A 26,898-nucleotide genomic window follows, 5' to 3' on the forward strand; every position below is an offset into this window, starting at 1 on the left:
TACATAAGGCAACTGCTAACAGCTATAAAAGAGGAAATCGACAATAACACAATAATAGTGGGGGACTTTAACACCTAACTTACACCAGTGGAAATACCATTCAAAATGAAAATAAATAAGGAAACAGAAGCTTTAAATGACACAATAGACCAGATAGATTTAATTGATATTTATAGGACATTCCATCCAAAAACAGCAGATTACACTTTCTTCTCAAGTGCTCACAGAACATTCTCCAGGATAGATCACATCTTGGGTCACAAATCAACCCTCAGTAAATTTTAAAAAACTGAAATCATATCAACCATCTTTTCTGACCACAATGCTATGAGATTAGAAATGAAATACAGGGAAAAAACCGTAAAAAACACAAACACATGGAGGCTAAACAATACATTACTAAATAACCAAGAGATCACTGAAGAAATCAAAGAGGAAATCAAAAAATACCTGGAGACAAATGACAAAGAAAACACGATGCTCCAAAACCTATGGGATGCAGCAAAAGCAGTTCTAAGAGGGAAGTTTATAGCTATACAAGCCTACCTCAAGAAACAAGAAAAATCTCAAATAAACAATCTAACCTTACACCTAAAGGAACTAGAGAAAGAAGAACAAACAAAACCCAAAGTTAGCAGAAGGAAAGAAATCATAAAGATCAGAGCAGAAATAAATGAAATAGAAACAAAGAAAACAATAGCAAAGGTGAATAAAACTAAAAGCTGATCCTTTGAGAAGCTAAACAAAATTGATAAACCATTAGCCAGACTCATCAAGAAAAAGAGGGAGAGGACTCAAATCAGTAAAATTAGAAATGCAAAAGGAGAAGTTACAACAGACACTGCAGAAATACAAAGCATCCTAAGAGACTACTACAAGCAACTCTAGCCAATAAAATGCACAACCTCAAAGAAATGGACAAATTCTTAGAAAGGTATAACCTTCCAAGGCTGAACCAGGAAGAAACAGAAAATATGAACAGACCAATAACAAGTAATGAAATTGAAACTGTGATTAAAAATCTTCCAACAAACAAAAGTCCAGGACCAGATGGCTTCACAGGTGAATTCTATCAAACATTTAGAGAATAGCTAACACCCATCCTTCTCAAACTCTTCCAAAAAATTGCAGAGGAAGGAACACTCCCAAACTCATTCTATGAGGCCACCATCACCCTGATACCAAAACCAGACAAAGATACTACAAAAAAAGAAAATTACAGACCAATATCACTGATGAATATAGATGCAAAAATCCTCAACAAAATACTAGCAAACAGAATCCAACAACACATTAAAAGGATCATACACCATGATCAAGTGGGATTTATCCCAGGGATGCAAGGATTCTTCAATATATGCAAATCAATCAATGTGATACACCATATTAACAAATTGAAGAATAAAAACCATATGATCATCTCAATAGATGCAGAAAAAGCTTTTGACAAAATTCAACACCCATTTATGATAAAAACTCTCCAGAAAGTGGGCATAGAGGGAACCTACCTCAACATAATAAAGGCCATATACGACAAACCCACAGCAAACATCATTCTCAATGGTGAAAAACTGAAAGCATTTCCTCTAAGATCAGGAATGAGACATGGATGTCCACTCTCACCACTATCATTCAACATAGTTTTGGAAGTCCTAGCCACGGCAATCAGAGAAGGAAAAGAAATAAAAGGAATACAAATTGGAAAAGAAGTAAAACTGTCACTGTTTGCAGATGACATGATACTATACATAGAGAATCCTAAAAATGCCACCAGAAAACTACTAGAGCTAATCAATGAATTTGGTAAAGTTGCAGGATACAAAATTAATGCACAGAAATCTCTTGCATTCCTACACAGTAATGATGAAAAATCTGAAAGAGAAATTATGGAAACACTCCCATTTACCAGTGCAACAAAACGAATAAAATAACTAGGACTAAACCTATCTAGGGAGACAAAAGACCTGTATGCAGAAAACTATAAGACACTGATGAAAGAAATTAAAGATGATGCCAACAGATGGAGAGATACACCATGTTCTCCGATTGGAAGAATCAATACTGTGAAAATGACTATACTACCCAAAGCAATCTACAGATTCAATGCAATCCCTATCAAATTACCAATGGCAGTTTTTACAGAACTAGAACAAAAAATCTTAAAATTTGTATGGAGACACAAAAGACCCTGAATAGCCAAAGCAATCTTGAGGGAAAAAAGCAGAGCTGGAGGAATCAGACTCCCTGACTTCAGACTGTACTACAAGGCTCCAGTCATCAAGACAATATGGTAGTGGCACAAAAACAGAAATATAGATCAATGGAGCAGGATAGAAAGCCCAGAGATAAACCCACACACCTATGGTCAGCTAATCTATGACAAAGGAGGCAAGGATATGCAATGGAGAAAAGACAGTCTCTTCAATAAGTGGTGCTGGGAAAACTGGACAGCTACATGTAAAAGAATGAAATTAGAGCACTCCCTAACACCATACACAAAAATAAACTCAAAATGGATTAGAGACCTAAATGAAAGACCGGACACCATAAAACATTTAGAGGAAAACATAGGAAGAACACACTTTGACATAAATCACAGCAAGACATTATTTGATCCACCTCCTAGCGTAATGGAAATAAAAACAAAAATAAACAAATGGAACCTAATGAAACTTCAAAGCTTTTGCACAGCAAAGGAAACCATAAACAAGATGAAAAGACAATCCTCAGAATGGGAGAAAATACTTGCAAATGAATCAACGGACAAAGGATTAACCTCCAAAATATTTAAACAGCTCATGCAGCTCAATATTAAAAAAACAAAGAATCCAATCAATAAATGGGCAGAAGACCTAAATAGACATTTCCCCAAAGAAGACATACAGATGGCCAAGAAGCACATGAAAAGCTGCTCAACATCACTAATTATTAGAGAAATGCAAATCAAAACTACAATGAGGTATCACCTCACACCAGTTAGAATGGGCATCATCAGAAAATCTACAAACAACAAATGCTGGAGAGGGTGTGGAGAAAAGGGAACTCTCTTGCACTGCTGGTGGGAATGTAAATTGATACAGCGACTATGGAGAACAGTACGGAGGTTCCTTAAAAAACTAAAAATAGAACTACCATATGACCCAGCAATCCCACTACTGGGCATATACCTGGAGAAAACCATAATTCAAAAAGACACATGTGGGCTTCCCTGGTGGCGCAGTGGTTGAGAGTCCGCCTGCTGATGCAGGGAACACGGGTTCGTGCCCCGGTCTGGGAAGATCCCACATGCTGCGGAGCGGCTGGGCCCGTGAGCCATGGCCGCTGAGCCTGTGCGTCCAGAGCCTGTGCTCCACAACGGGAGAGGCCACAACAGTGAGAGGCCTGCGTACCGAAAAAACAAAAACAAAATTAAAAAAAAAAAGACACATGCACCCCAATGTTCATTGCAGCACTATTTACAATAGCCAGGACATGGAAGCAACCTAAATGCCCATCGACAGACGAATGGATAAAGAAGGTGTGGTACGTATATACAATGGAATATTACTCAGCCATAAAAAGGAACGAAACTGGGTTGCTTGTTGAGACGTGGATGGATCTAGAGACTGTCATACACAGTGAAGTAAGTAAGAAAGAGAAAAACAAATATCGTATATTAACGCATATCTGTGGAACCTAGAAAAATGGTACAGATGAACTGGTTTGCAGGGCAGAAATTGAGACACAGATGTAGGGAACAAATGTATGGACACCAAGGGGGGAAGTGGCAGGGGTGTGTGTGTGTGTGATGAATCGGGCGATTGGGAATGACATGTATACACTGATGTGTATAAAATTGATCACTAATAAGACCCTGCTGTATATATAAAAAAATTCAATTTAATTTAAAAAAGAAGCAATCGCTGGGCTAGGGCAGAGCTTCACCTGAGTTGAGGCCCGAAGGCAAGTTTCAATAAGCAGGAAGAGACTCCTGTGAGTCAGGAGCACATCATGAGCAGAGATAGATCCACTTTCAGAACACAAACTAAACCAGCGTGAATGAAGAAGTGTCCATTCAGAGGAGCAAGAGAGAAGGTTAGAGGCGAAACTGAAGAAAGAGCTGCACTCAGAGAATTTTCACCTTATTAAAGATGAGACACTAGAGGTTTTGGATTATGTAAATTGATGGACAGTTCCATGTCAAAGGGGCATTTTATGTACTAGACCAATGAATGAGGGAGAGTATGGTCTAGAAATATGAAAGGTTTCGTAAGGATGGAATCAGTGGAAATTAAAATCATATGAAAAGAAAAAGCAGTAGGAAAGTCAAAGGAATATTGAATCTGAGGCCCAGGTGACCTAGGATCAGAGGTCAGCAAACTATGGCCCACAGGCCAATTTCAGGCCACTGCCTGTTTTTGTAAGTAAAGCTTTACTGAAACACAGAGACACCCATTTTTATTTACATATGGTCTATGGCTGCTGTTAGTCTACAAGGGCAGAGACGAGTGGGTGTGACTAAGACCTTATGACCCACGAAGACAAAAATATTTACTGGCTGGCTCTGTACAGAAAAAGTCTGCCAACCTCTGTTGCCATTAATCAAGCAGGGAACTCAGGGGGAAGGAACATGCTTTAGAAGGAAGGAAATGAGTTCAAATTTGGACACAAAGGAACCCAAATAGAAACAACTGGCAAGAAGATAAAACTAAAGACAAACTGTGGAGTGAAGATCAGGCTGGAGCTCTCATTTAGGGATCTTTCTCAAAAGGTGATCACTAAGAGTCTGAAATTCTTCAAGAAAGAGCACAGGAAAGGGAGAAATAGTAAGAACCAGAGATGCAATCCAAGGGGTAGAAGGGAGAAATAATAAGCACCAGAGATGCAATCCGAGGGGTGGGGGGAATTCGCACAAGTGTGGTATCATGGGACAAGGGAGGAAGCAACTTCAGAAAAGAAGAGACATGCTACAGAGGTGTAGGAAGATAAAGACTTTAATGGGATCCCCAGGCTTGGGAACCGGGAGGTAACAGCTGGCCTTCCTCCATGATACCCACCCGCTCCTTAGCAGCTCTGTTGGAATGGTCCTCCTCATACTTAGCCAAAGTCCATCCATATTGCTATACCCTCTACCTGCAAGTTTAATTCCCCCTCTAAAATTTACCCTGCCAAGAGAAGGGGGGTGGGGAAAAGGAGAGCAAACAGCACAGAAGCAAGAAGGAATATGTAGTTTAGTTAAATAGTTGAATTAAGCTGGAAGGTAAAGCTAAAAATGCAAGTTGTACCTTGGATGCCAAGTTAAGAGTCTAAATTTAAGAAAAATTAGACTAGCAATAGTAGAGGAGGCCAGGCTGGGAGACAAGGTAGAGGGGGTGACCGGACTGGGGGAAGAGGACACAGTTAAGAGTTTATTCCAATAGTACAGGTCGGTGGTTGGGGGGAGACAGGAAGGAAACATTATAGGAGCTCAGTACGGCTTGGGGGCTAAGGGCCAGGGAGGCTGAAAAACCAAGGGCTCCAGTACCTGGAAGCCTGGAAGACTTACACTGGAAGAAGTAAGAGAATCTAGAAGGTCAGTTGGTTTAGGTTGACTCTAATTTTTAAATATATTGATTTTTTGAGGAGACATTGAGGTAGTAATGCTTGGCAAAAAGATAGATGGGGCCTGTAGCTTGAAACAAAGGGCTAGACAGAGTGGTAGGTGCCATCCATAAACTAAGGACAACTGAACTGCAAGACAGTGACCCCAAGGACAGAGGATGGAGTTCAAAGAGCAGAGTCGGGCTTCCCTGGTGGTGCAGTGGTTGAGAGTCCGCCTGCCGATGCAGGGGACACGGGTTCGTGCCCCGGTCCGGGAAGATCTCACATGCCGCGGAGCGGCTGGGCCCGTAAGCCATGGCCGCTGAGCCTGCGCGTCCGGAGCCTGTGCTCTGCAACGGGAGAGGCCACAACAGTGAGAGGCCCGCGTACCGCAAAAAAAAAAAAAAAAAAAAAAAGAGCAGAGTCAAGGGGGAAAGCCATGTTTAGAGAAAAGGAGAAAGCAGAGCCAGCAAAGGAGAAAGAAGAGGGTGCAGAGGGTACAGCCACTCCATCTACCTTGGGTACCCTGAGCGATTTCACACATTTTTTTCCATTTATCTTCACAGCCACCTTCCGAGTAAGGCAAAGTAAAGTACAACTGTGCCCACTGCACAGTCACCCAGGGGTAAATGACTTAATAAAATGGCAGGTTGAAATAAATCGGCAGGTTGAACTAGAGTTGGATTTTAGGTCCTCAAGTACCATTCCCACCACCCTGTGAAGGGAATCCTAATACATGGATGGCTTTCAATAAACTCGATTAATATTTACCACACAGGAAGTTTTCCTAAAGTTCACCTGTCCCATTCTCTCACTTCTTACTAAATTAACTTTGCCTACTCTTAGAAACTAGTTCACAACCACAGCTGAAAGACAACTAGGGCTTCAGCCAGGGGACAGGCTGACAGCAGACCAGTTTCTGAACATCACTTAGAAGTAAAACCGGAACTGCTTTCAGATGTAACTGATTGGCAGGACTCTAGGCAGGATGTTCAACCAAAGGGTGAGCTGAGGCTACTGTAGGGCCTGGAAAAAAGAAGAGAGGCCTGAGACAGGATGTCCACCACCCACCTCCCACCTCACATCTAAACCAGAGGTACTTCAACTAGGACTCTTTGGAGGCTTTTCGCTAAAATGAAAAACCCAACCCATATTCTTTTCTCAGTCATGTCACTTGACTCTAACCTAAACACATCCCTGGGCCCTAGGCTCTGCCTTCTCCTAAAGCAGCAAACAAGGCCCCACCAGCCTTTGCTTTTTCATGAGAAGCTGTTTTCTAATATTCATTCCTATTCCTTTCACCTAGCCATACTTTCAAGTTCTTAAAAATGCTTCATTAGCACAGGCGCTTTTTTGAGGGCAGTAAAACTGTTCCGTATGATGCTGTAATGACAGATACAGGACACTAAGCATTCACCAAAACCCGTAGAACTTTACAGCACAGTGAACCTGAATGGATGCAATTAAAAAAATAAAAAGCATTCAACGAGTCAAAAGATCCCTGGATGGAATGCAACTGCAAGGTGAGAATCAAGTGTACTCAAAACTATGATAACCTCACTGAAGGGAGAGAGGGAAAAGGTGCTGACCTAGTACCTGGGAAATGAGTGAGGACTCAAGACTAAAGCAAAAGGAGCTTCACGCAAGCACTGAACTCTAGCTGGAAAAGCTGAGGGGTGGGCGTGGGGTGGAACCAGTAAACCCTTCTGAAGCCACTACACACGTATATAAATGGATGGCAGATGGGGGGAAGCAGTTCTCACTGTTGGAACCTGCAGAGGTATGAAATAAATATCCACAGTTCCACACTGTCCTAAATGAAGTGTTGAACAAATAAGTAAATGGCGTGTGTGTGGGGGAACCTCGTGAGCAGAACATCAAATAATGTACGTATATACTTATCCCCCATCCACCAGCCCAGGAGGTGGAGGCTAACTCTCCAACCTTAAGTGTGGGCTTCCTTCCCAAAAGTACAGGACGGAAAGGGGGGAAAGAGCAACCCCATGGGAAAAACGTGACAAACGTGAGCTCATCCACGCAATCAAGGTTTCCATCAGCAGTTTTTTGCTAGTATGTGTGAATGGAATATGTACTGATGTAACTGATGTGATGTAATGACACGCAACACTTTACTCTGGTCTTCCTCACCACGACCCCATCACATCTCAGTCTAACTACAAGGGAAACATCGGACAAACCCAAACTGAAGGAGAGCCTACAAAATATCTGACTAGGGCTCCTCAAGCTTTTAAGCTCACCAAAAACAAGGAAAATCTGAGAAACTGTGACAGTCTCAAGGAGCTTAGGGAGACATGACAACTAAATATAATGCAGTATCCTGGATGGGATCCCAACACAGAAAAGGGACATTAGGTAAAAACTAAAGAAATGTGAACAAACTATGGAGTTTAGTTAGTAGAAATGTATCATTACTGGTTCATCAGCTGGGATAAAAGTACGATGCTAATGTAAGATATTAAGAGAGGAAACTGGGTGTGAGGGGTGTGGGAAGTCTCTGTACTATCTTCACAATTTTGCTGTAAATCTGGAACTATTCTAAAATAAAACGTCTATTTAAGAAAAGTCCCTTTTAAATAAAAACTGCCTCCATGGAGACCTGAATCCAGGTAGCCCTTAGAGAAATCTAAATCTGAATTAGTAACAATACTACAGGTGATAAATGTGAGTTTTTCACTAAATGGATGAAAAACCAGCCAGAGGCAGCAGTGCAGAAGGAGCCCTGACCTTTTTAGACTGTGTACGTAGCTTTGCCGTATCAAAGCTAAGTTGGCCCTGTTTCCCACTTTCCCCTTCTGGCGCGGGTTAGCCCATCCCAGGCAGAGCCAGTTTTCATACTGCAACCTTTAGTGCTGCACCACGCTCCTGGAGAAGGCCCTCAGTGAGAATCCAAGACTTTTCTTTTAAGAAGTACTCCCATTGATTCCCTTTTTCCAGATTGTTTTTAGACAAGCTGTTGGTGAAGGGTCTTCCATTAAACTAAAAGTAGAAGAAGAGAGAGCAAGAGAAAGAGACAAAGAGAGTCAGAGAGAGACAGAGACAGAGAGACAAAGGGGCAGGGGAAGGAGAGAAAGCAGCTATAAACTGCTTCCGACCAGCATCTAACATGAGTAATTTTTTTTGGAGCTAACGCTGTGTAATACAAATGATGTCATGCCCATTACACTATCTGATTTCACAAAGAGTTGCAGAAAATCTGAACAGGAACTCCTCATCCTCCAAAAAAAAAAAAGAGGATAAAGACTTGGGAGGTTTTTAAGACACCCCCGCTTTTCATTTTTCTCCCCAGTACTAAAGGAGTAAAAGCGCAAGAACTTGTCCCAGACCCCCTGAGCCAGACTCTCCTGATATACTTAGTAAAAATGCAGGCCCCAAGCCCAGGCCCAGTAAACCAGCACCCCATGTAACAAACCCCTCAGGTGACTGACTCTGATACACGCTAACGCTTGGCAACCCACTTTATTAGTTCTTCCTCCCCTGTTCTCACCGCTCCATCCCTTCTCTGCTCATCCTACAATCTAAGAAACTATATAGTTTGCTTTTATATAGTAAGGTTCTCAAGCAATATAAATTTCTGTTTGTATGTCATATTACCTATGCACCAGTTCTTTAAAAACAAGTCTATAATTTTTTACTGAGAACTTTGTTTCTCACCCTCTTATCCAAGTTTTTATCTTCAATCCACTTTGGTTAGTTGCTATTAATAATTCGACTTTTCTGAAGAAACTACTCCTATAGCTAATGTATTAAAGAGTTAAAACATAAAAGCCAAATGCCCAAGAACGGTGACTGCAATCACATTTATCAATATGTACTATATTCCACAAAACAGTTTACCGGAAGTTACATAATAAAATTGCAAAATATAAACAGGTAAAAAAATCAGAATGGGGAAAATGAAATAGGAGTTCAAGTCTGGGGCTAAGTTTAAAAGTAAACAGTTTAACTTTTATTAAAGTTGATCTAAAAATTTCAGTCCGAATTTCTGAAGCAAAGCAAAAAGGGAACCAAGATCATAACCATGATTCACATTAACCACAATGAAACCACACCAATTTCTGAGGAGGAACAGAACTCCCAAGGCCTTTAGGTCTAAAGAAATGTCTAATGTAAGACCACATCCAAGTGTGGTCCCTAGACCAAGCAGCATCAGTACCACATGGGAATTTCTTAGAATGACAAATAGTTAAGCACCTCGCTCACCTTAACCTGTCAATCAGGAACTCTGGGGCTGGGCCCAGCAATCTGTGTTTTAACAAGCCCTCCAGGTGATACTGATGCAGGCTAAAGTTTAAGAACCACTGTTTTAGTGCATCTTCATATAGGATGTACTGAAAGTGGTTACAGACCTGCCCAGAAATATCCCAACAGTAACTCAATGGTGCATTTTGCACAGCAAATTCTAGCAGCATTCTTCTAAAGCTGATTTACAAAACCCAAACCATGTGGCCAAGTACACAGCCTGGGTGTCAAAAGGAAGCATAGGCTGAAGTATGTTTCCAGGGTCTGGCACATATTAGACTTCTACACATTTTTCTGAATAAATGAATAATGAATAAATGCATGCATGCATTGTTAAATATCCTTCAAACAATTCCCCATAAGTACCAATTGGATGCCTATATATATAATTTCGAAGGCTGCAAAAATGTCTAATGAGTTTATTTGCAGGGGGCAAATCACCATTTATTTATAATCAAACATCTTTCTATTCTAAATTTTTGTAAAAATTTCAAGAATGTTCAGACCTCCACAGCACACTCCCCTTGTTGGCTCCACTCGGGAGGTAATTGGTACCAGCCCTCGTTTTACAGATGGAAAATACCTACAAGAGAGTTACAGGAGTTGCCAAAGGGCACATCAGCATTAAGTCCTCTGACCTCTGGCCTAGTTGTTCCTCCTCTGTTACTTCATAAACATCCATCTGTCTGCTGAGCAGAGACTCCATAAAGTCAGCCCTGCCTCTAAGGGCTTTCCTTACAAATCGGTCTGGAGGAGTCTCCTCATCTCCGGCATCGGGCCAAGGACCATCAGCAGGAAGTCTTCCCGGTCAGGACACACACCGGGCTCAAAGGCAAGATCACCTTGGAGGCACGGTTTCTCCGTTTTTTTTTTCCATAACAAAAGGCGAAATGTGGGCTCTGTCAGGAACCTCCAGCAGATGCTGGAACTAGAAGGCACTGGCCTGCCCACAGGAGGGTCAGGCTGGGTTAAAGCACTGCCCCTCAGGAGGCCAGGTTGGGTCATAGACCCCTCTGACTCTCTCCCCAGAAAACCCCAACTTTGCGTCCTATTCCTGAGGCCCATGGACACCTGGAGGCTCCTCCAAAGAGCCTGGGTTTAGAGCCTGTAGTCTATCTGAGTAACACATTATTTTGCAGTTGTTACAAGAAAGTCACAAGCAGGACACAAATCTCCCCTGGGCTCTCGCTCCTTGTAGAATGATTCCAGGTCACAGAATTTCCAACAGGGGTCAGAGTTAGCACCTATTCATCCAGTTAGTCATTCAGCAAGCATTTTTTGAGCACCTACTGTGTGCCAGGCACCAAGGTGGATGCTGAAAACAGGGAAATCGTGGGAGGAGAGCAGCACCAAGGGCAGCTCAGGTGTGTGGTGCCTCTTGCATGTAACCTCACCCACCATGACCTCACCCACTGTGACCTCAGTGGCAGTTACATCAGGGCTGATCTCTGATACACATGCATGCACACACATTGCAATACCAGAGTCGCACCGTCTCGTATTTGTTTTTCTGGGTGCGTGTCCTCTGAGGACGTTGAGTCAGACGTGGACGTTTAGACTGGGGAATGGGCAGATGTCACTTTGAGTACTAGCTGACTCTACCCCTTCCCTGTGGCTGTAATGCATGCTTCCTTCAGCTTCCTGTCTCACCTCTATCCCCACTGTTCTTTGACATACTTTCCTAGCTCTAGGCCCCCAATCTGCCAAAGTAGGAGAAAGTCATGTTTATGGCCCTTGGGTTACCAGTTCCAGAAGCAGTGAAGGAGTGGAGCAATGGAATATGTAGGCAAGTGGATATATTCAGGAGAACAGAATTCCCTACTCAAAGTATTTATCTCAGAAATTTCCCTTTTTGTCCAGGTTACTACTGCTACCTTAGAGAAGGGAACACCACAGCAGCAATGAGCCACCTCCCTAGACAGAGAGGTACTCTCTGAATACTCAGTGAATTTTAGGCTAAATTTCCAAGGTCCCACGTTCATCACCATTACGCTAAGAGCCCAGGAGCCCTGAATGCCTCAAAGTCTTTGGCAATTCGGGCAAGTATAAATGTTTGCATAAACGTGGAACACAGAGATGTTGAAGGATCAATAATGTATAAGAAGGGTCCACATTAGTTACACTCTGGGTACAAGCTTCCTTGCCTGACGAATACCATTTATATCCCCAAAGCAATTAACAATAAAGTTGACATGACTAACATCCATGTCCTTATATCTAGGAAACCCATGAATTCTGAGGCCGTCGTCTCCAAAATGCCAGGGGTCAGGCTAGGTTCACCCAAAGTGGTCACCAGCCACCCTGCAACTTCCACTGACTTTTTTAAGGACGCCAGGTGAACAAGTGAATTACAAATTATTTTCCCCCTAAATTGGAATCTGGCTCCTCTCCTGTTTTGCTTACTACTTATTATCTTTGCTCAAGGAAATAAAGAAATAAAAAAGGATACATGGCCATGGAAACAATTTTTCCAAAGCAGTAATTTGTCTAGTAGTTTTGCATAAAATGTCTTCCGAGTTTTATGAGTCTTTCCTTACTGAAAAAAAAAGGGGGGGGGGCAAACAAAGCCAAACGTTTAGCAATATACTAATTCTTTCCATCTCAGTAAATGCGAACAACAGAAACGAAACCCTAGTAACCTAAAACTTCATGCACCTTCCGAAGGTTTGCCATTTGTACCTCCTACACATTATGGAAGGCCCAGGCCTTACTTGCAAACAATTTTGCAATCACTGTCTCACCTCCTGACAGTCTGGGAGGCAACATACCATCATGCCCTTCTACTGATTGGGAAATGGAGGCAAAAGGTAAGCAGAAGCTGTAGAACAAGGCTTCATAATTCCCAACGTTTAGTCCCTCTACTTAATCCTTTTCTTCTTTCCCTTCATTTTCCGTCATTAACACCCCTTCCTTTACCGTCACTGCCTGAAATGGCCTTTCTTCTGAACTCCTGCAGAAGTGCTGCCCAAACCATGTATCTATCTGTCCACTAGTCACGTCATGCCTTGCTGTTTACTTCCTGCATAATTATCTAACTTTTCCTGTGTTTACGTCTTGTTTCTTCAACTACATTCAGATCTCTTCGGATTCAAGAAGCAAGTCTTATGCATCCTTTGTCCTCACACCACCCAGCACATGGTGGGAGACGAGAAACTACATGCTAATGTGATTTGTTTCTATTTTTTCTCATCTTAGAAGACATACCTGCAGTTTAAAAAATCAAATACAGAAATATATAAAGTTGAAAATGAAACTTTAGGTGGAATTGCATTGAAGTGTATATAATGCACTTTCTTAGCACGAGAAAACAAATTTACTTTAGAGCTTTCAGTTCTTTCTGTTACTCAGTGAAATATATGGGTTATATATTCCTTTCTACCATCTCTGCAGAAAGTAACAAACTAAAAATTGACTTTTAATGGATTACCCAGAACTACCAAACTAAACTGAATAGCAAATAATATCTTTGAAAAGTATAAAGTATTATCATAAATTATATTCATTGTCTAAGCTTTCTTATTTTCCTCCTTAAAGAGACACAAACCCAGACTTTTTCCCTCACTTTAAATAAATGACGACAGAATCCCAACAGGTGCCTTCAGAGATGCTGAGGGGAGATGCCCCTGCATCTAGGAAGACTGCTCAAAACATTTAGGACACATACCTACCGTGTTCTTCAACATCCAAATACAGTTTTTTATTCAACACATTCTCTTGTCATTCAGAGTGAATCCTACAAGTTTGTGCAAGTGGAATCAAAGTCCCTTTTCTATAGTTTTCCTTGCGGGCCACCCTCCATTGAGCTGGCCTTCATTGCCAGGCCACTCCTGCCACCCACTCACATGACCACACACTGAAACTGCTCTGGGATCTACACCACCCTACAGCCTCCTGGCTCCTCCCTCTACACCTGTTCTTTGACCACACAGAGCCCTCCAAGGCCATGAACTGTTCCCTTCCAACCTGTGAGGCCCCCTCCTGGTCGCATTTCCTTCCCATTTCTTGCTAGTACCTTCACGTCCTCACACCCTGCTTTTCTACCACCTCTGATTGGCAACACCCCACCCTGGATCAATCTCCTCATCTGCTGCCTCTGCTCCTGCACACAGGCTGGGGAGCCACATACACTGGGGCCACTGGACATTCAGAGTTTCTAACCTCAAGCCTCAGCATCTCTTCACCTTTCTTCCACTCTTCTTTGGTCAGCTCACCTCCCATTTTCTCCAGTGACTGGATTATTCCAAATAATCTCCATTCTCTTCAAACACCCAAACCCACTCTACCTTGACGGCTACTTCATCACATACTTAGGGTGGCCTGGGTTAGCTATCTCAACTCCAAACCTCTCAAAAGTCTCCCCCTCCCAGCTTCTATGACAAGCACAGATGCCGCCTGCAGAGCCCTTCTTCACAGTCTTTTCTAGGAATGTCTTCTTTCATCCATCCTTCCACTTCTGTCTGCTATTCCCTAGGACTTTGTCCTCCGTCCACTGCCTTCTTCGTTCTCTGCTCTCCTTGAGCATCAAACTATTCATATTTGTTCTACCTACCACCTCTATATGGATGACTCCTAGGTTCCTGTCTCTAGCCATCCATCCTCCCAGAGCTTCAGATTCACATTCAATTGGCTGGTAGACACTTTAAAATCAATACGTCATCTTGGCCCCCACACCAATTCTTTCTCCTACATTCCCCAGATCCATAACACCACCAGAACTGGAGGAGTCATCCTGGTTTCCTCCATCTCATTCATTTCCCACAGCCAACTGATCAAGGTCATATAAACTTCACATCATGGGAACTTCTCACACCTATCTTCCCTCCAGCCCTAACTTCCATTGCTTACTTGCATGGCTGATCCTCTCTCATGTGGCCGACCATGACAGCTTCCTGCCATTCAGCCTCAAGTCTCTGATCCACCAAGCTGCCATGGCAACCCATCCAAAAGGCAGATCTGACCATTTACACCCCTGGTTAAAATTCAATGGCTCCCCAGCTAGAGCATATCTCTAAGCCTTCACATAATAGACCTGGCTCTTCATGGTCTAGCCCCCAGCTACACCACTCCCCTTGCAGCCCTTGACCCTCACCCTATGCTTTTTTTTTTTTTTAAGAAGTGGGGGCCACTCTTCATCGCGGTGCACGGGCCTCCCACTTTTGTGGCCTCCCTCGTTGCGGAGCAAAGGCTCTAGACACGCAGGCTCAGTAACTGGCTCACGGGCCTAGTTGCTCCGCGGCATGTGGGACCCTCCCAGGCCAGGGCTCGAACCCGTGTCCCCTGCACTGGCAGGCAGATTCTCAACCACTGTGCCACCAGGGAAGCCCTCACTCTGTGCTTTATGCTCAACTGAAAGGCTTGCACTTACCAACATACACAGGATGTTTAGTGCATTAACACTCATGCTATTCCCTTAGCCTACAAACAGGGGCCCTCTCTCCTGCCCATTCATCATATGACTAAGTCCTACTCATCATTCAAGACTCCGTTCAGGTGACTTCTCCACAAAGACTCACATGGGGTAAGGAGCTGTTTTCTGTCATCTCCCAGCTCCCTGTCAGGGCACTCATCATCTGATACTGACGTTCCCTGCGCTCATGTCCACATTCCCTTCTATACGATATGTATCTCCAAGGCTGGGAACCTTCGTTCTACCTCTGGGAATTAGCCCAGTATCGGCCGCAATCAACAGGACACACATCTTCAGTAATGCTGGCCCAAGCAGCCCGGGCATTAAGGAAAAGGGAACTTCATTTCCTTCTGTGATGATCGCTACATAGTGCTCATGGGAGGAACACTTGATTATTCCACCTCCTCTGTGTCAGAGTCACATGAATCCTGACTTTTGTAAGTCTGTGATAATGTTTGTGATCACTCAAAACTGGGTAGTCTGTCCTCAAAAAGTCTCTGGAGGATAAGGTGGATTTTCTATTTCTCTTAGGCTGGATTGAAATCAGTGAGCAATGATATTCCTCAAAACAGCAGAAAGTTCAAATAATCAAGGGCTTTTTAAAACAAAATGAACTTCCTTTGAACTTCCTAGTTTTCTCATTTCCCTTTTGGCCTCTTTGTTTTCCTTTAAATAATACAGTGATTTTCCTTAAAAGGAATAGATCCTTTTGAGCACATTCAATTTTATTTTCTGATTATTTCCCTAATAGTAGGACAGATTCTGAGACTGTCTAATTTCACTGAGAGCCCCTTCTCCTTATAGTTTTATACCACTAAGTGAATACATGTGGTAAAACTCAAAGAAAATGACCAAACTTAATCACAAAAATGATCAAGAAATATGGCATGTTTATTAATTTTCAAAAGTCTTTCTGAAAATGGGTCAGCTTGACTTAATTTTGTATTCCACACATGAAAATGTCCTTCTCTTGCCTGTGAGGTAAGCATTATTATTCCCATTTTGCAGGTTATAAAATTAAGGCTTGGAAATTTAAATAACTTGTCCAAGTAGTGACCATGGGTTTCCATCCCCCATCTATCTGCTGCAAAGCCCACATTTGTAACACTAGGCTATACTGCCTCTTTTCAAAAGGGGACATAAAGGGTATAAAATTGAGCCCCATTGTGATGAAGGGAGACAGAGTTGAAAGTTTTAGAAAAACCATGAACAAAGTCCACAAATAATTAACTGCCGGAAATTCTAATGTTTCACTGGGAAGTAAAAGTTCATTGGTAAAATAAACTTGTAACGTTGGTCAGGAGCCCACTTTGCCTATGCTATAACCACTGTGATTATTATCTAGGACAAATACCCTTCGCCCTTCACTCTCTTACAAACTTTTCCACACTTACATGCCCTCTATTCTCTCCCTCGATAAGGAGGCACCCTAAGAAGACGAAGGTACAGGAAGGTCAAAGTAGAATTCAGTGCCCTTTACCCTCAAGCTCACATCCCTCCTCTCAAAAAATGTTAAGAGGAAGAATGTCCCCAAGCACTGTTTTAAACAGGGTGGGGAAACAAGCTGCTAATATGAAATCACAGCTGTCTGTAATCCAAAAATTATCCCACCTGCTGCAGCCTCTGAACTGGGTGTCAGAAGCCATCCAGATGGGAGTCACCTATGGTCTCCTGGGGTCTTTAATCACGAATGACTCAGACCATACTTCCCTGTGCACGGCAGTCATGCGTGAATCTGTGTGTGAGATGAACTGTACAGGTCTGTCACTTTTACTCCTTCTGAACGATCATTCCAATCCCTCCCATCCCTCTACAGTACTGGCATCCAAGGTATTCAGTGTAAAAAGTTGCTGCTCCACAGTGAAATATTCTAGTGAGTTCCCTGGCACTACAAGATAGCTAGAGCTTCCTAGCATGGTTCCATTTGAACTAAGCCTATGCTTACTTCTTAAATTCCTCAGGCCACCAGAATCCAAGTGGATAAGGCAAATATGGAAGAAAACAAAAGAAAGTAGAAGATCTTGCTTTCATTTTGCTTTTAATTTTTAAGTGTTTTATATTATACAACAATACAGATCATTTGTTTCCCTTTCATCCAACACACACACACACACACACACACACACACACACACACACACATTCTCTCTCTCTCTCTCTCTCTCTCTCTCTCTTTCTCTCCCTCTCTCTCTCTCTCTCTCTCTCACACACACACAGAGATGGCATTCTTTAAGAAATGTAAATATTTAGTTCCAGGATGTATTTTAGCCTGTGAGTTTTTCTGATAATGTGAAGCAAAGAAAAATAATTCCATTTATTCAACCCACATTCTTCATTTTCCCCTTTGAGTTGTATAAGAAAACATTTCCAGACAGAAAATATAACATTTGGTGTCTGAATATCATTGTCTCTGAAGATAAAGACAAGTTCAAATGATAAGGAGATATAATGCTATATATACTATATAAAATGACACAGCAATTATATGGTGTACCCAGTAAAAATTCTTATTTCATAGCTCTGTAAAACTCCCTCTGTGGTTAGGTGGTTTTGAGATTATCCATCAAGACTTTCACATTCAAAGGCAGTGTGTCTAACAGAACTTTCTGCAATGAAGGAAATGTTTTATATCTGAGATGCCCACTATGGCAGCCACTAGGCATATGTGGCTACTGAGAACTTGAAGTGTGGCTAACATGATTGAAGATCTGAATTTTTTAATTTTAATTCAATCGAAACTTCAGCAGCCACATGTGGCTAGTGGCCACTGTATTGGGCAGCAGAGTTCTAAAATGTCCTAAGCTTTTCAGTGTTCGGCTGTCATCTTTTTAAAACAGAAAATTAGGAAACAATCAGCCGCTGAAGTAGGTCAGTCTATTTTCCATCTCTAAAGAAGTTCTGTCTCACAGTATACATGTTCTCTATCTCTGTATCGATGGAAAGTAGTTCCACCGTGGTGTAACACTACTCAGAAAACTTTACACCTGTGGTATCTCTCATCGGGGAAGTTCTCATGCAAATAGAAAGCGTTAATATTACCATAGGTTTTAAAATATTAAAGTTTTCTCCGGAAAAAAATTAAGCCAATAACGTGACACATTTTATTCTTCACAGGAATAATTTTCAGGCTCTGACACTAGTGAGGTGACAGTCTCACTCCAGGGCTGTCATCTAGGACGAGGAACTCCAAGGAAGGTATATGAGCGTGTCTACTTCTGTTGTGGCTGCCCAGCCATGGCTTGAACTGCTGAAACCCAGTCCTGCCCCAGGACACTGTAGTCCACACAAACCAGAAAAACAAGGTCATCGGGAGGTTTGCTCGAATTCAGTCATTCATCTAACAAACATTTCAGAAGTCCCTACGACATGTCAAGCATCGAGCTAGGTACAAAAAATATAAAGTTGAATGATACATAGTGTCTGCCCTTCAGGATTTATGTTGGTAGGAAAGACCATAAACAGACCGTGATCCCACCTGGTAAGCGCATGATGAGGACAGAGAATAACAGGATTCTGTGGAAGATGACCTAACCTATCATCAGACAGTCAGGCAGGGAAGGCTTCCCGGAGGAGGTGGCAACTGAGGGGCGTCCTCAGAAGAAGGAGGTAGTAAGGCAAAAGCAGGGAAGGGAGCATTCCAAGTAGCGTGGATAATAAAGGTGAGAAAGAGCCTAAACAGCATGGCATGCGCAGGGAACGGAGCAGGATATTTTTGCTCATGAATAGAGCTGGAGTCAGGGAGTGGGGAGAAATAAGCTAAAAGGCCACCAATGGCCATGAGACACCAGGGATACCATGTTAAGGAGCTTGGTCTTTGATTTACACGTAACGGGAGTCACCAGAGGACTTCAACCAGGGGAGAGGTCCTGTTAAACGGAGAGAGGCCACCTGGTAGCAGACTGGACTTGAAGGAACAAAAAGAAAGCAGGAGACTGTGGCCTCATCTTGGGGAGCAATAATGAGGACCTGCATGGAGGGAGTGGTAGTGAGAATCAAGAGAAGAGGAAACTCAGAAATTTCCAGGACTGGGAAATAAATGGTAATTAGAAATCAGCCACACTGGGAGACTGGTTGGATATAGGAGCTAAAGAAAGCAGGTATTAAGGATGACTCGATGGATGAGGGTAACTAAAAGAGAATACCACCAGTAGAAGCAAACATGTATTGCCCTCTTATTCTGAGCCAGGCACCGTATGGATATATTAGGGTCTACTTCCTAAGAACCTTCTGAGATAGGTACTATTTCTATCCCCATTTTAAAAAGGAAGACTCTGAGTTTGGGGAATTAAATGATACGTTCAAGATCAAATATCAATAAGTGTCAGAATCCAGATCTGTCTGATTCCAAAGCACCAACCTTCACCACCATGCAATATAGTCTCTGAAGATGGGAGAAAGGGGAGACTTCAGAGGAAAGGTGGTGCGTTCAGCCCCCATGCAATTAAGGAGCTTTTCAGATATACATGTGATGACCAGCAGTTGCTGCACACCAGGCTGCAGTGTAAGGCAGAGAACTGGGGGGTCACGGCACATAGATGGTGATGAAAACTCAGTGAGTGGATGAAGCCCTGAAGCCAGAGTATGTGAGAAGAGACGAGCATTACTCCAGAACTGAACTTCAACAGCAAGGGCTGAGTAAAGGAGGGCAATTGCACAAAGGAGATAGAAGATAGAAAAGCAGCAGGAAAACCAGAGGCATGGACCATCCCTTCTAGAAGCCAAGGACTCTTAAGGAGAAGAGAGTGGATAAGCTGCATCAGACACAACAAGGACGTCCAGAGCAACAAGGACTACAGCATGTCCACTGGATCTGACAAATATATATTAGTAAGTATAAGAAGTACAAACATAGGAAATGCTGAGAGCATTTCATAGCCAAAGGGAAAGAGAGCGTCAAGATGCAAAGGTTGAAAATTAGAGAGGAAGGCATAATGACTAATAGAGGACGGCCTAGGAGCCATCAGGAGGGGATGGGAGAAACCTAGAGGGAAGCAGGTGAGGTGACTACACATATGTTTGCAGGCACCAGGACAGGAAACTGGTGGAGATCATTCTAGGAAGCCCCAAGTTTCTTAATGAACTCAGATGCAGTCATTTGAATGAGGGGGTGGAGAGGCCTTCTGGAGAACCAACTGCTTGGAGTAAGTGTTCAGTAGAAGGGGGATGAAATGGACAGCATCAACCTGCCCAGCTGCAAGTCCTCCCTGCACAACTTGGCGGCCCAGGTACGAGACCTCCACCTTCTCCCAGGTGGAGAAGGCAGTCCTGGCTTTGGCCTGGGCCTGGGTTGCTACCAGACAAGGATGGCAGAAGCACAGAGAGACCATAGAATTGGGCGACTGACCAGTTTTCAGATGATCCACCACGGCCCTCCTCACCACTGGTTGCCTACTGAACTCCCCAGTGGGTTCTACCCAAAGTAACAAAGAACTAAAGATAACTTTATTTCCCCCCAAAGATGTCCCAAGGCAACACTTAAGAAATTATCAAAGTATAGGTCTTTTGACCCTTACTATGTAAGCTTCTAAACTGAGACAAAAATCAACTGACACTCAAAACATGTCAGTGGCAAAGCCAGAAATAGCCTGTAACGAGTCTTCCGGCTCTCAAATTTCACAGAATTTGACACAGAAGAATCTCAATTCTTAAAATGATGCTAGAATTGTCATCAGCAAAGTCCCAAGGTCAGTGTGCGGGGAATAGCAGGGATCACACGCAAATCCAGATTCTGAAGCAACACAAGGATAAAACGTGTACAAATTCCCCTCCTTGACAAAAATGGTATAATACATTCCCTTAGACATAGACAATGAGGTACATGATTCCAACTCCTCCCCCCCACCCCAAATAACCACTGCACTAGAGCTAGCAGCCTACAAAATAATGGAAATGTCAGGTCACCCTCCTGCTCTGTGGCCCCGCCCCCTCCACTTCCTCTTTCACCCTGAATGAGTTGTCATCTTTCCATGAAAGAATGCCAAGCGTTCAGTCAGTCTGACTGGCAGTTCCTGCTCTTCAGGTTCTCTGGATACTTCAAAAGGGTGGTGATGTGTTAGCAGAAAAACGACCCTCCTTGGCAGGCTGTTTTCAGGCTTCCACCCATGGTGAGTCACCTGCCAGTTTCTATTATGTATAAGGAGATTTATGATTAAATCATTAGAGTGTCATGAGCCTGAGGTTGCCTCTCTTGCAAGTGACACTTCTGAATTCAAACTGAATTATACAGGTGTTTTGGTGGACATCTTCCAGATTCCAGGTCAGCTAGAATGTGGAAGTAGCAACAAATAAAATCATGACAGAGCAATACTAACAACACTGGCCCTGAGTAGCAACATTCCAAGCAATGAATTCAGAAGCCACCCATGAAGCAAATGATAAGTCAAAGCAATAGTAGTCAAGAGATTTCAATCTTGAACACGAGACTACCAAATCTTCCCTTAAAATTATTTAGTGTATGTTTTTAGTAAAAAGGTAAGAATATAAATTTTGGTCCAATCACTTAAATACTTATTTGATAATCTTTTAAAAATAATTCTCCATTTGACCCAAGGGATACATTAAAATGTATGTAAGAAAATGAATTTTCTGGTACAACCACTATGGGGAACAGTATGGAGGCTCCTTAAAAAGATAAAAATAGAACTACCATATGATACAGCAATCCCATTCCTGGGCATATATCCAGAGAAAACCATAATTTGAAATGATACATGCACCTCAATGTTCATAGCAGCACTATTTACAATAGCTAAGACATGGAAGCAACCTAAATGTCCATTGACAGAGGAATGGATAAAGAAGATGTGGTACATATACAGGATGGAATATTACTCAGCCATGAAAAAGTATGAAATAATGCCATTTGCAACAACATGGATGGACCTAGAGATTATCATACTAAGTGAAATCAGACAGAGAAGACAAATATCATATGATATCACTTATGTGTGGAATCTAAAAAGATGATACAAATAAACGTATTTACAAAACAGAAACCGACTCACAGATTTAGAAAACAAACTTATGGTTAACAAAGGGGAAAGCTGGGAGGGAGGGATAAATCAGGAGCTTGGGATTAACATACACACACTACTATATATAAAGTAGATAACCAACAAGGAACTACTGTATAGCATGGAGAACTCTACTCAGTATTCTGTAATAACCTATATGGGAAAAGAATCTGAAAAGGAATGGATATATGTACATGTATAACTGAACCACTTTGCTGTACACCCAAAACTAACATAACATTGTAAATCTACTATACCCCAATATAAAATAAAAATTAAATTTAAAAAAATGAATTTTCCAATGTATCCTATCCAGTTTTATTACCAACACTGTTCCACATGAATGTGTATTAGACACTATCGGAGATCAAATCATCCCTTCCCTCAAGGAACTAACAGTTTTTAGAAGGGCATAAAGACCAAAACAAGAATAGCCATCAGATAACACCACTGAAAGAGGCCCTGAAAAAACTATTTTTTAAATATGAGGAAAACAAAGATGCCAAAATAAGTCCAAAAGGCCAATGTTATTGGTATACAATGCAATGACAAAGAAGGATCTGTACAGAAAAGCAATAGCTTTAGCAGAAAAGAACTTAAGATGAGCCCACTCCTAGTGCAGAGTATGGGTAAAATCAGGTAAGACATTGTATAACATGCTGGCACTGAGTTCTCCTCCAGGGACTTTGTTGCAAAGGGGAAAAAGGTTATTTTCATAAAGCACTTATATATCACTGAAATTATCAACCCAATCCATTGGTCACCTCTAATGTTCTAAGTTTCTCAAAGCAGGGAACACATTCAAACATTTAATTCATTTATTCAAGCACTCATTTATTAGAGATATTTGAGTGCCTAGTAAAGTACCAAGAGGAACGAATCAGACATGGGACCTGTTCTCAGAGTTCATAGTCTATTGAGGAAGGCAGAAATAAAACAAATAATCCCAGAATGACCATGTAGTTATAACCATGATTAAATGAGAAGAAAAAGTACAGAAAAACCTAAACTACTTTGGGGGACTCATAGAAGGCCTCCTGGTGAAGTGGAATTCAAATGGAGAATTAACCAGGTGATGGGGAGAGAGTTCCAGGAAATGGACACAGCTCATGCAAAGGTTCTAAAAATTCATCTTTGTATCTCCAAAGCCTCAACACATAGTAGGTACTCAATAAATGCTTATGGAATAAACTTCAAGTTCTTATTACATTCAGAAAATCTTTCATAAGAAAACAATCCCTAGATATACGAGGGGAAATAAAAAGGAAGACCTACTGGCACAGAGAGGTGTTATTTGTAAAAAAAAAAAAAAAAAAAAAAATTAGAAATAGCAATAAGTCAGCAAATTATGTAAAGCAGTGACTGAAATATTATGCAGCAACATACAAAGAGTAATTATACAATTAAGTGGGAAAAGGTAACAAATGAGTGATGAGTATATTTTGATTAGAAATATGAAAAAATGTGAAAACTAAGAATAATATAGGTCCTTATGTATGAACTGACAAAATTAAACAATCAACTATCAGCCATCCCACTTATGTTCCATACATAAAACTGCAAGTGCAAAGTTCCTTCAATTTTGGAGGAATTCTTCCAGTCCATTTTCAGACAAAGCCCATTCCCACCAACTCCATTCATTCTGGGCCGCCAAAGAATTGCAATGTTACTTCAATAACATCTTTTATTTCTGTAAGGCCTTATATTTCCATAAAGTGTTTTCCCATACATTATATTTTGGCTATCATTATTTGCTTCTCCATGTGATTTTTATTATTTAATAGGTCACTATAATGTGCTCTACAAACCAGGGAGGAGGTGTCTCCTGACCTCCCACATGGGACTCCAAAGGACTTATTTTTTTACCACTGACTTTTTAATTACTATTACATATTCTTTTTATATTTCTTCTAATATTATTATCTAGAAAAAAATATAAGTATATGTAAACTATAGTCGCACTTCAAAAATTTGAAAAATTGAGGAAAAACATCATTCAAACCTTAATGTCCTAACAAACAATGCAATGGATTTGTTAAATGTATCTCGAGCTATTTTTTATACATATCTTTAATCATTTTTTCTGATTATAAAATTAGACACGCTCACAAGAAAAATATATAATTTGGAAAATAAAAGTCCTCTGTACCTCCACTCTACTTCTCTACCCAAGAAAACCATTGCTAAGAGTTTGATACATAATCTTCCAGATTTTTTCCCCCTTTGTCTATACAGGTCCATAATCCCTTACCTGCAATCCTGATAGTCAAAATGCTCCAAAACATGAAAAACTTTTACAATGTTTGTTGTCAAAAATCTGACCTCAACAAATACAAGGCAATTTGCCATCTTCATTTATCCCACTTAGTGTGAATATTCATGTTTCACTGCAGAAGCATTAATGCTTTTTTTTTTTTTTTTTTTTGCGGTACAGACCAGGGCACAAACCCAGGTCCCCTGCATCGGCAGGCGGACTCTCAACCACTGCGCCACCAGGGAAACCCAAGCATTAATGCTTTTGATTACAGGGTGCCATCCAGCCCCTAGGGGAAATATTATTTAACAGAGGACACACAGCCCCGTGTAAGACTGAAATATCCTGAATTCAGAAACACATCTGGCCCCAACAGTTCAAATAAAAGATGTCGACTTACACTAATGTAGATATTGCAGAATTCAGAGCCAGAAAAGCCCATAGAGATAACAGTCTGATTCCTCTGTTGAAAGATAATCTCAGTGGAGACAGACGTGATGGTTTCCTTGAGTTCACACCGCTATTTAGCAACCAAGCTGGGACAGTCACCCCAGGGTCCCTCCTACCACAGTCAGGGCTGCTGCTCTAAGACTCTGCACTTCACAGTTGACTGTGAAAAGTGTGAAAGCAGCCTTCTCTGCGAGGGAGCATCAACTGTTCCCAGGGTTAGCCCAAGGCGTCAGCGTAAAAGTCTCTTCACCTGCCCTGGTGAGTAGCAGCCATCCAAACTTAACAGCATGCATTTTTATAGTTTTACAGCTAAACAGAAAGAGATATGGGAAGCCGCCTCTTCGTTAAATTCATTACTAAGAATTCAAGTTGAAAGCTCAAATTGGGGTCACTTTTTCCTCAATACAAACCACAGCGTGCCAAGAGCATGTCATTTTCTTTACTAATCTTGATTTGTCTTTTGGGCCCCAGAGAGCTACATCTGTACCAGAGAAGAGGGCGCCGACACTATTCTACCAACTGGAAAACCACCAACACCGTGTGGGCCTCCCCCAGAATCTCCCCACCTCTCACTGTGCCTCCATACACTGCATAGTTCCCTCACATATGTCCCTCCCAGCAAGCAAGTATGCTTTCGTTTATGTAGAGCAAATCTTAAATGTATACGTGCACCCAAATCCTGAAATTCAGGAGACAGAAAGGCAGAGCAGGAGAAAAGCCAGACTAAAGCTACCGAATGCCAGCCTGCCTTTCCCTGTCCTCTTCCCCAACAGGCCCCCAACCACGACCACACGCAGTTCCCACTCCGCACGCCCACATGCCCAAAGCAGGAAGTGCAGTGTGGCAGAATGCAACCCTGCAGGACCTTAGCTAGAAGCGCCACCTGTGAGAATGAAGATTTAGAAACACATTCTTCCAGAATCCTGGGGCCCTTCGAAGGAACCCTCATCCCATAAAGACAAGGGAAATAAAGGCCAGTGATGCAGCCCTCACTCAACACTCAAGGTTGCAACTCAACATTGCAACTCAATGTTGAGACAGCCCAATCATTTATTTTGGGGAATCAGTAGCTACCTTAAAGTTTTCTAATAGGGTATCATTTCATGCAGCTTCTGCAATGTTTTAAATGAGCACTGCTTAAGCTGTGTGAATTGACTGCAAGATTAGAAACACGTGTAGCGTACTTCTCACCCTGGGATCCTAACACGCAAAGCAAAGCGGTGCTTCATCAAAGGCGTGGGGTGAAGAAAAGGCAGCACCAGAGCCTACTTATTTCCTCGGCTGAGGCTGCATGAGGCAGACTGGGCTCTTCCAGGGAGAGTCGAAAAAATAACCTACAATCCCTCAACAGATATGTTTGCCACACCTGACACTAAAGGACTGGTCTTTGAGCACCGTAAGATCGAAGTCAGCAAGGGTGTTCTGGAATAACCTGAAGGTCTAAGCTAACAGACATAGTCGATACCTCTGCCTCCACAAAGGAGAACTGACTGTATTCCCTTCCCTCCCTCCCCAGGTTGCTGGGGCAAGTGTAGTTATAAAGCGCTTTGAGCTCCCCGGTACAGACAGACACGGGGGATAGGAGACATTCTGATAGTGTCTAAGAGGCATGGGACTCTGATGAAGAGGTAAGGACAGAGACCCTGCTGCGGTTTCTAGGCTCAGTTTCGGAAACGATTCCGAGGGGCAATGAGATGTTCTTACTCTCCAGAGGAGTATGGAGCCAGCAGCCAAGGCATAAACACTAACCAGATAAAAGTAGTCTTTATTTTGTGTACAAGTCCGTAGATCTAAATATCTGTCAATTCTCTTCTGTTTTTATACTGTTTGTATACAACACCAACCAGGCGAATGCATGTGCTGGTGTTCTTCTAGGGCCCAGTAGCCGACAAGTAGCCTTTGGACAGGTTACTGTCTCAACCTCAGCCCTGACTGGACAGGGAGGGGGATGGCGGT

At 42.1% G+C, this 26,898-nt stretch overlaps 1 protein-coding gene across 2 annotated transcripts in view; it reads right to left on the minus strand.

Annotated features, from left to right (window-relative positions):
* PRKCH (protein kinase C eta) overlaps positions 1-26,898 on the minus strand; it is a 219,929-nt gene that overhangs the window by 164,939 nt on the left and 28,092 nt on the right. The window contains exon 1 of one of the 2 annotated variants that reach the window (XM_024748252.1): positions 24,893-24,949. The exons of the other annotated variant lie outside the window; for it this stretch is intronic. Within the exon in view, the coding sequence (XP_024604020.1) occupies positions 24,893-24,934 (42 nt within the window). The 5' untranslated portion in view covers positions 24,935-24,949. Of the gene's footprint in view, positions 1-24,892; positions 24,950-26,898 lie in introns of those variants that run through there. 2 annotated transcript variants of the gene reach the window in all.

Source organism: Neophocaena asiaeorientalis, unplaced genomic scaffold (assembly GCF_003031525.2).
Source record: "Neophocaena asiaeorientalis asiaeorientalis breed wild unplaced genomic scaffold, Neophocaena_asiaeorientalis_V1.1 scaffold698, whole genome shotgun sequence".
Taxonomy (NCBI): Eukaryota; Metazoa; Chordata; class Mammalia; order Artiodactyla; family Phocoenidae; genus Neophocaena; species Neophocaena asiaeorientalis.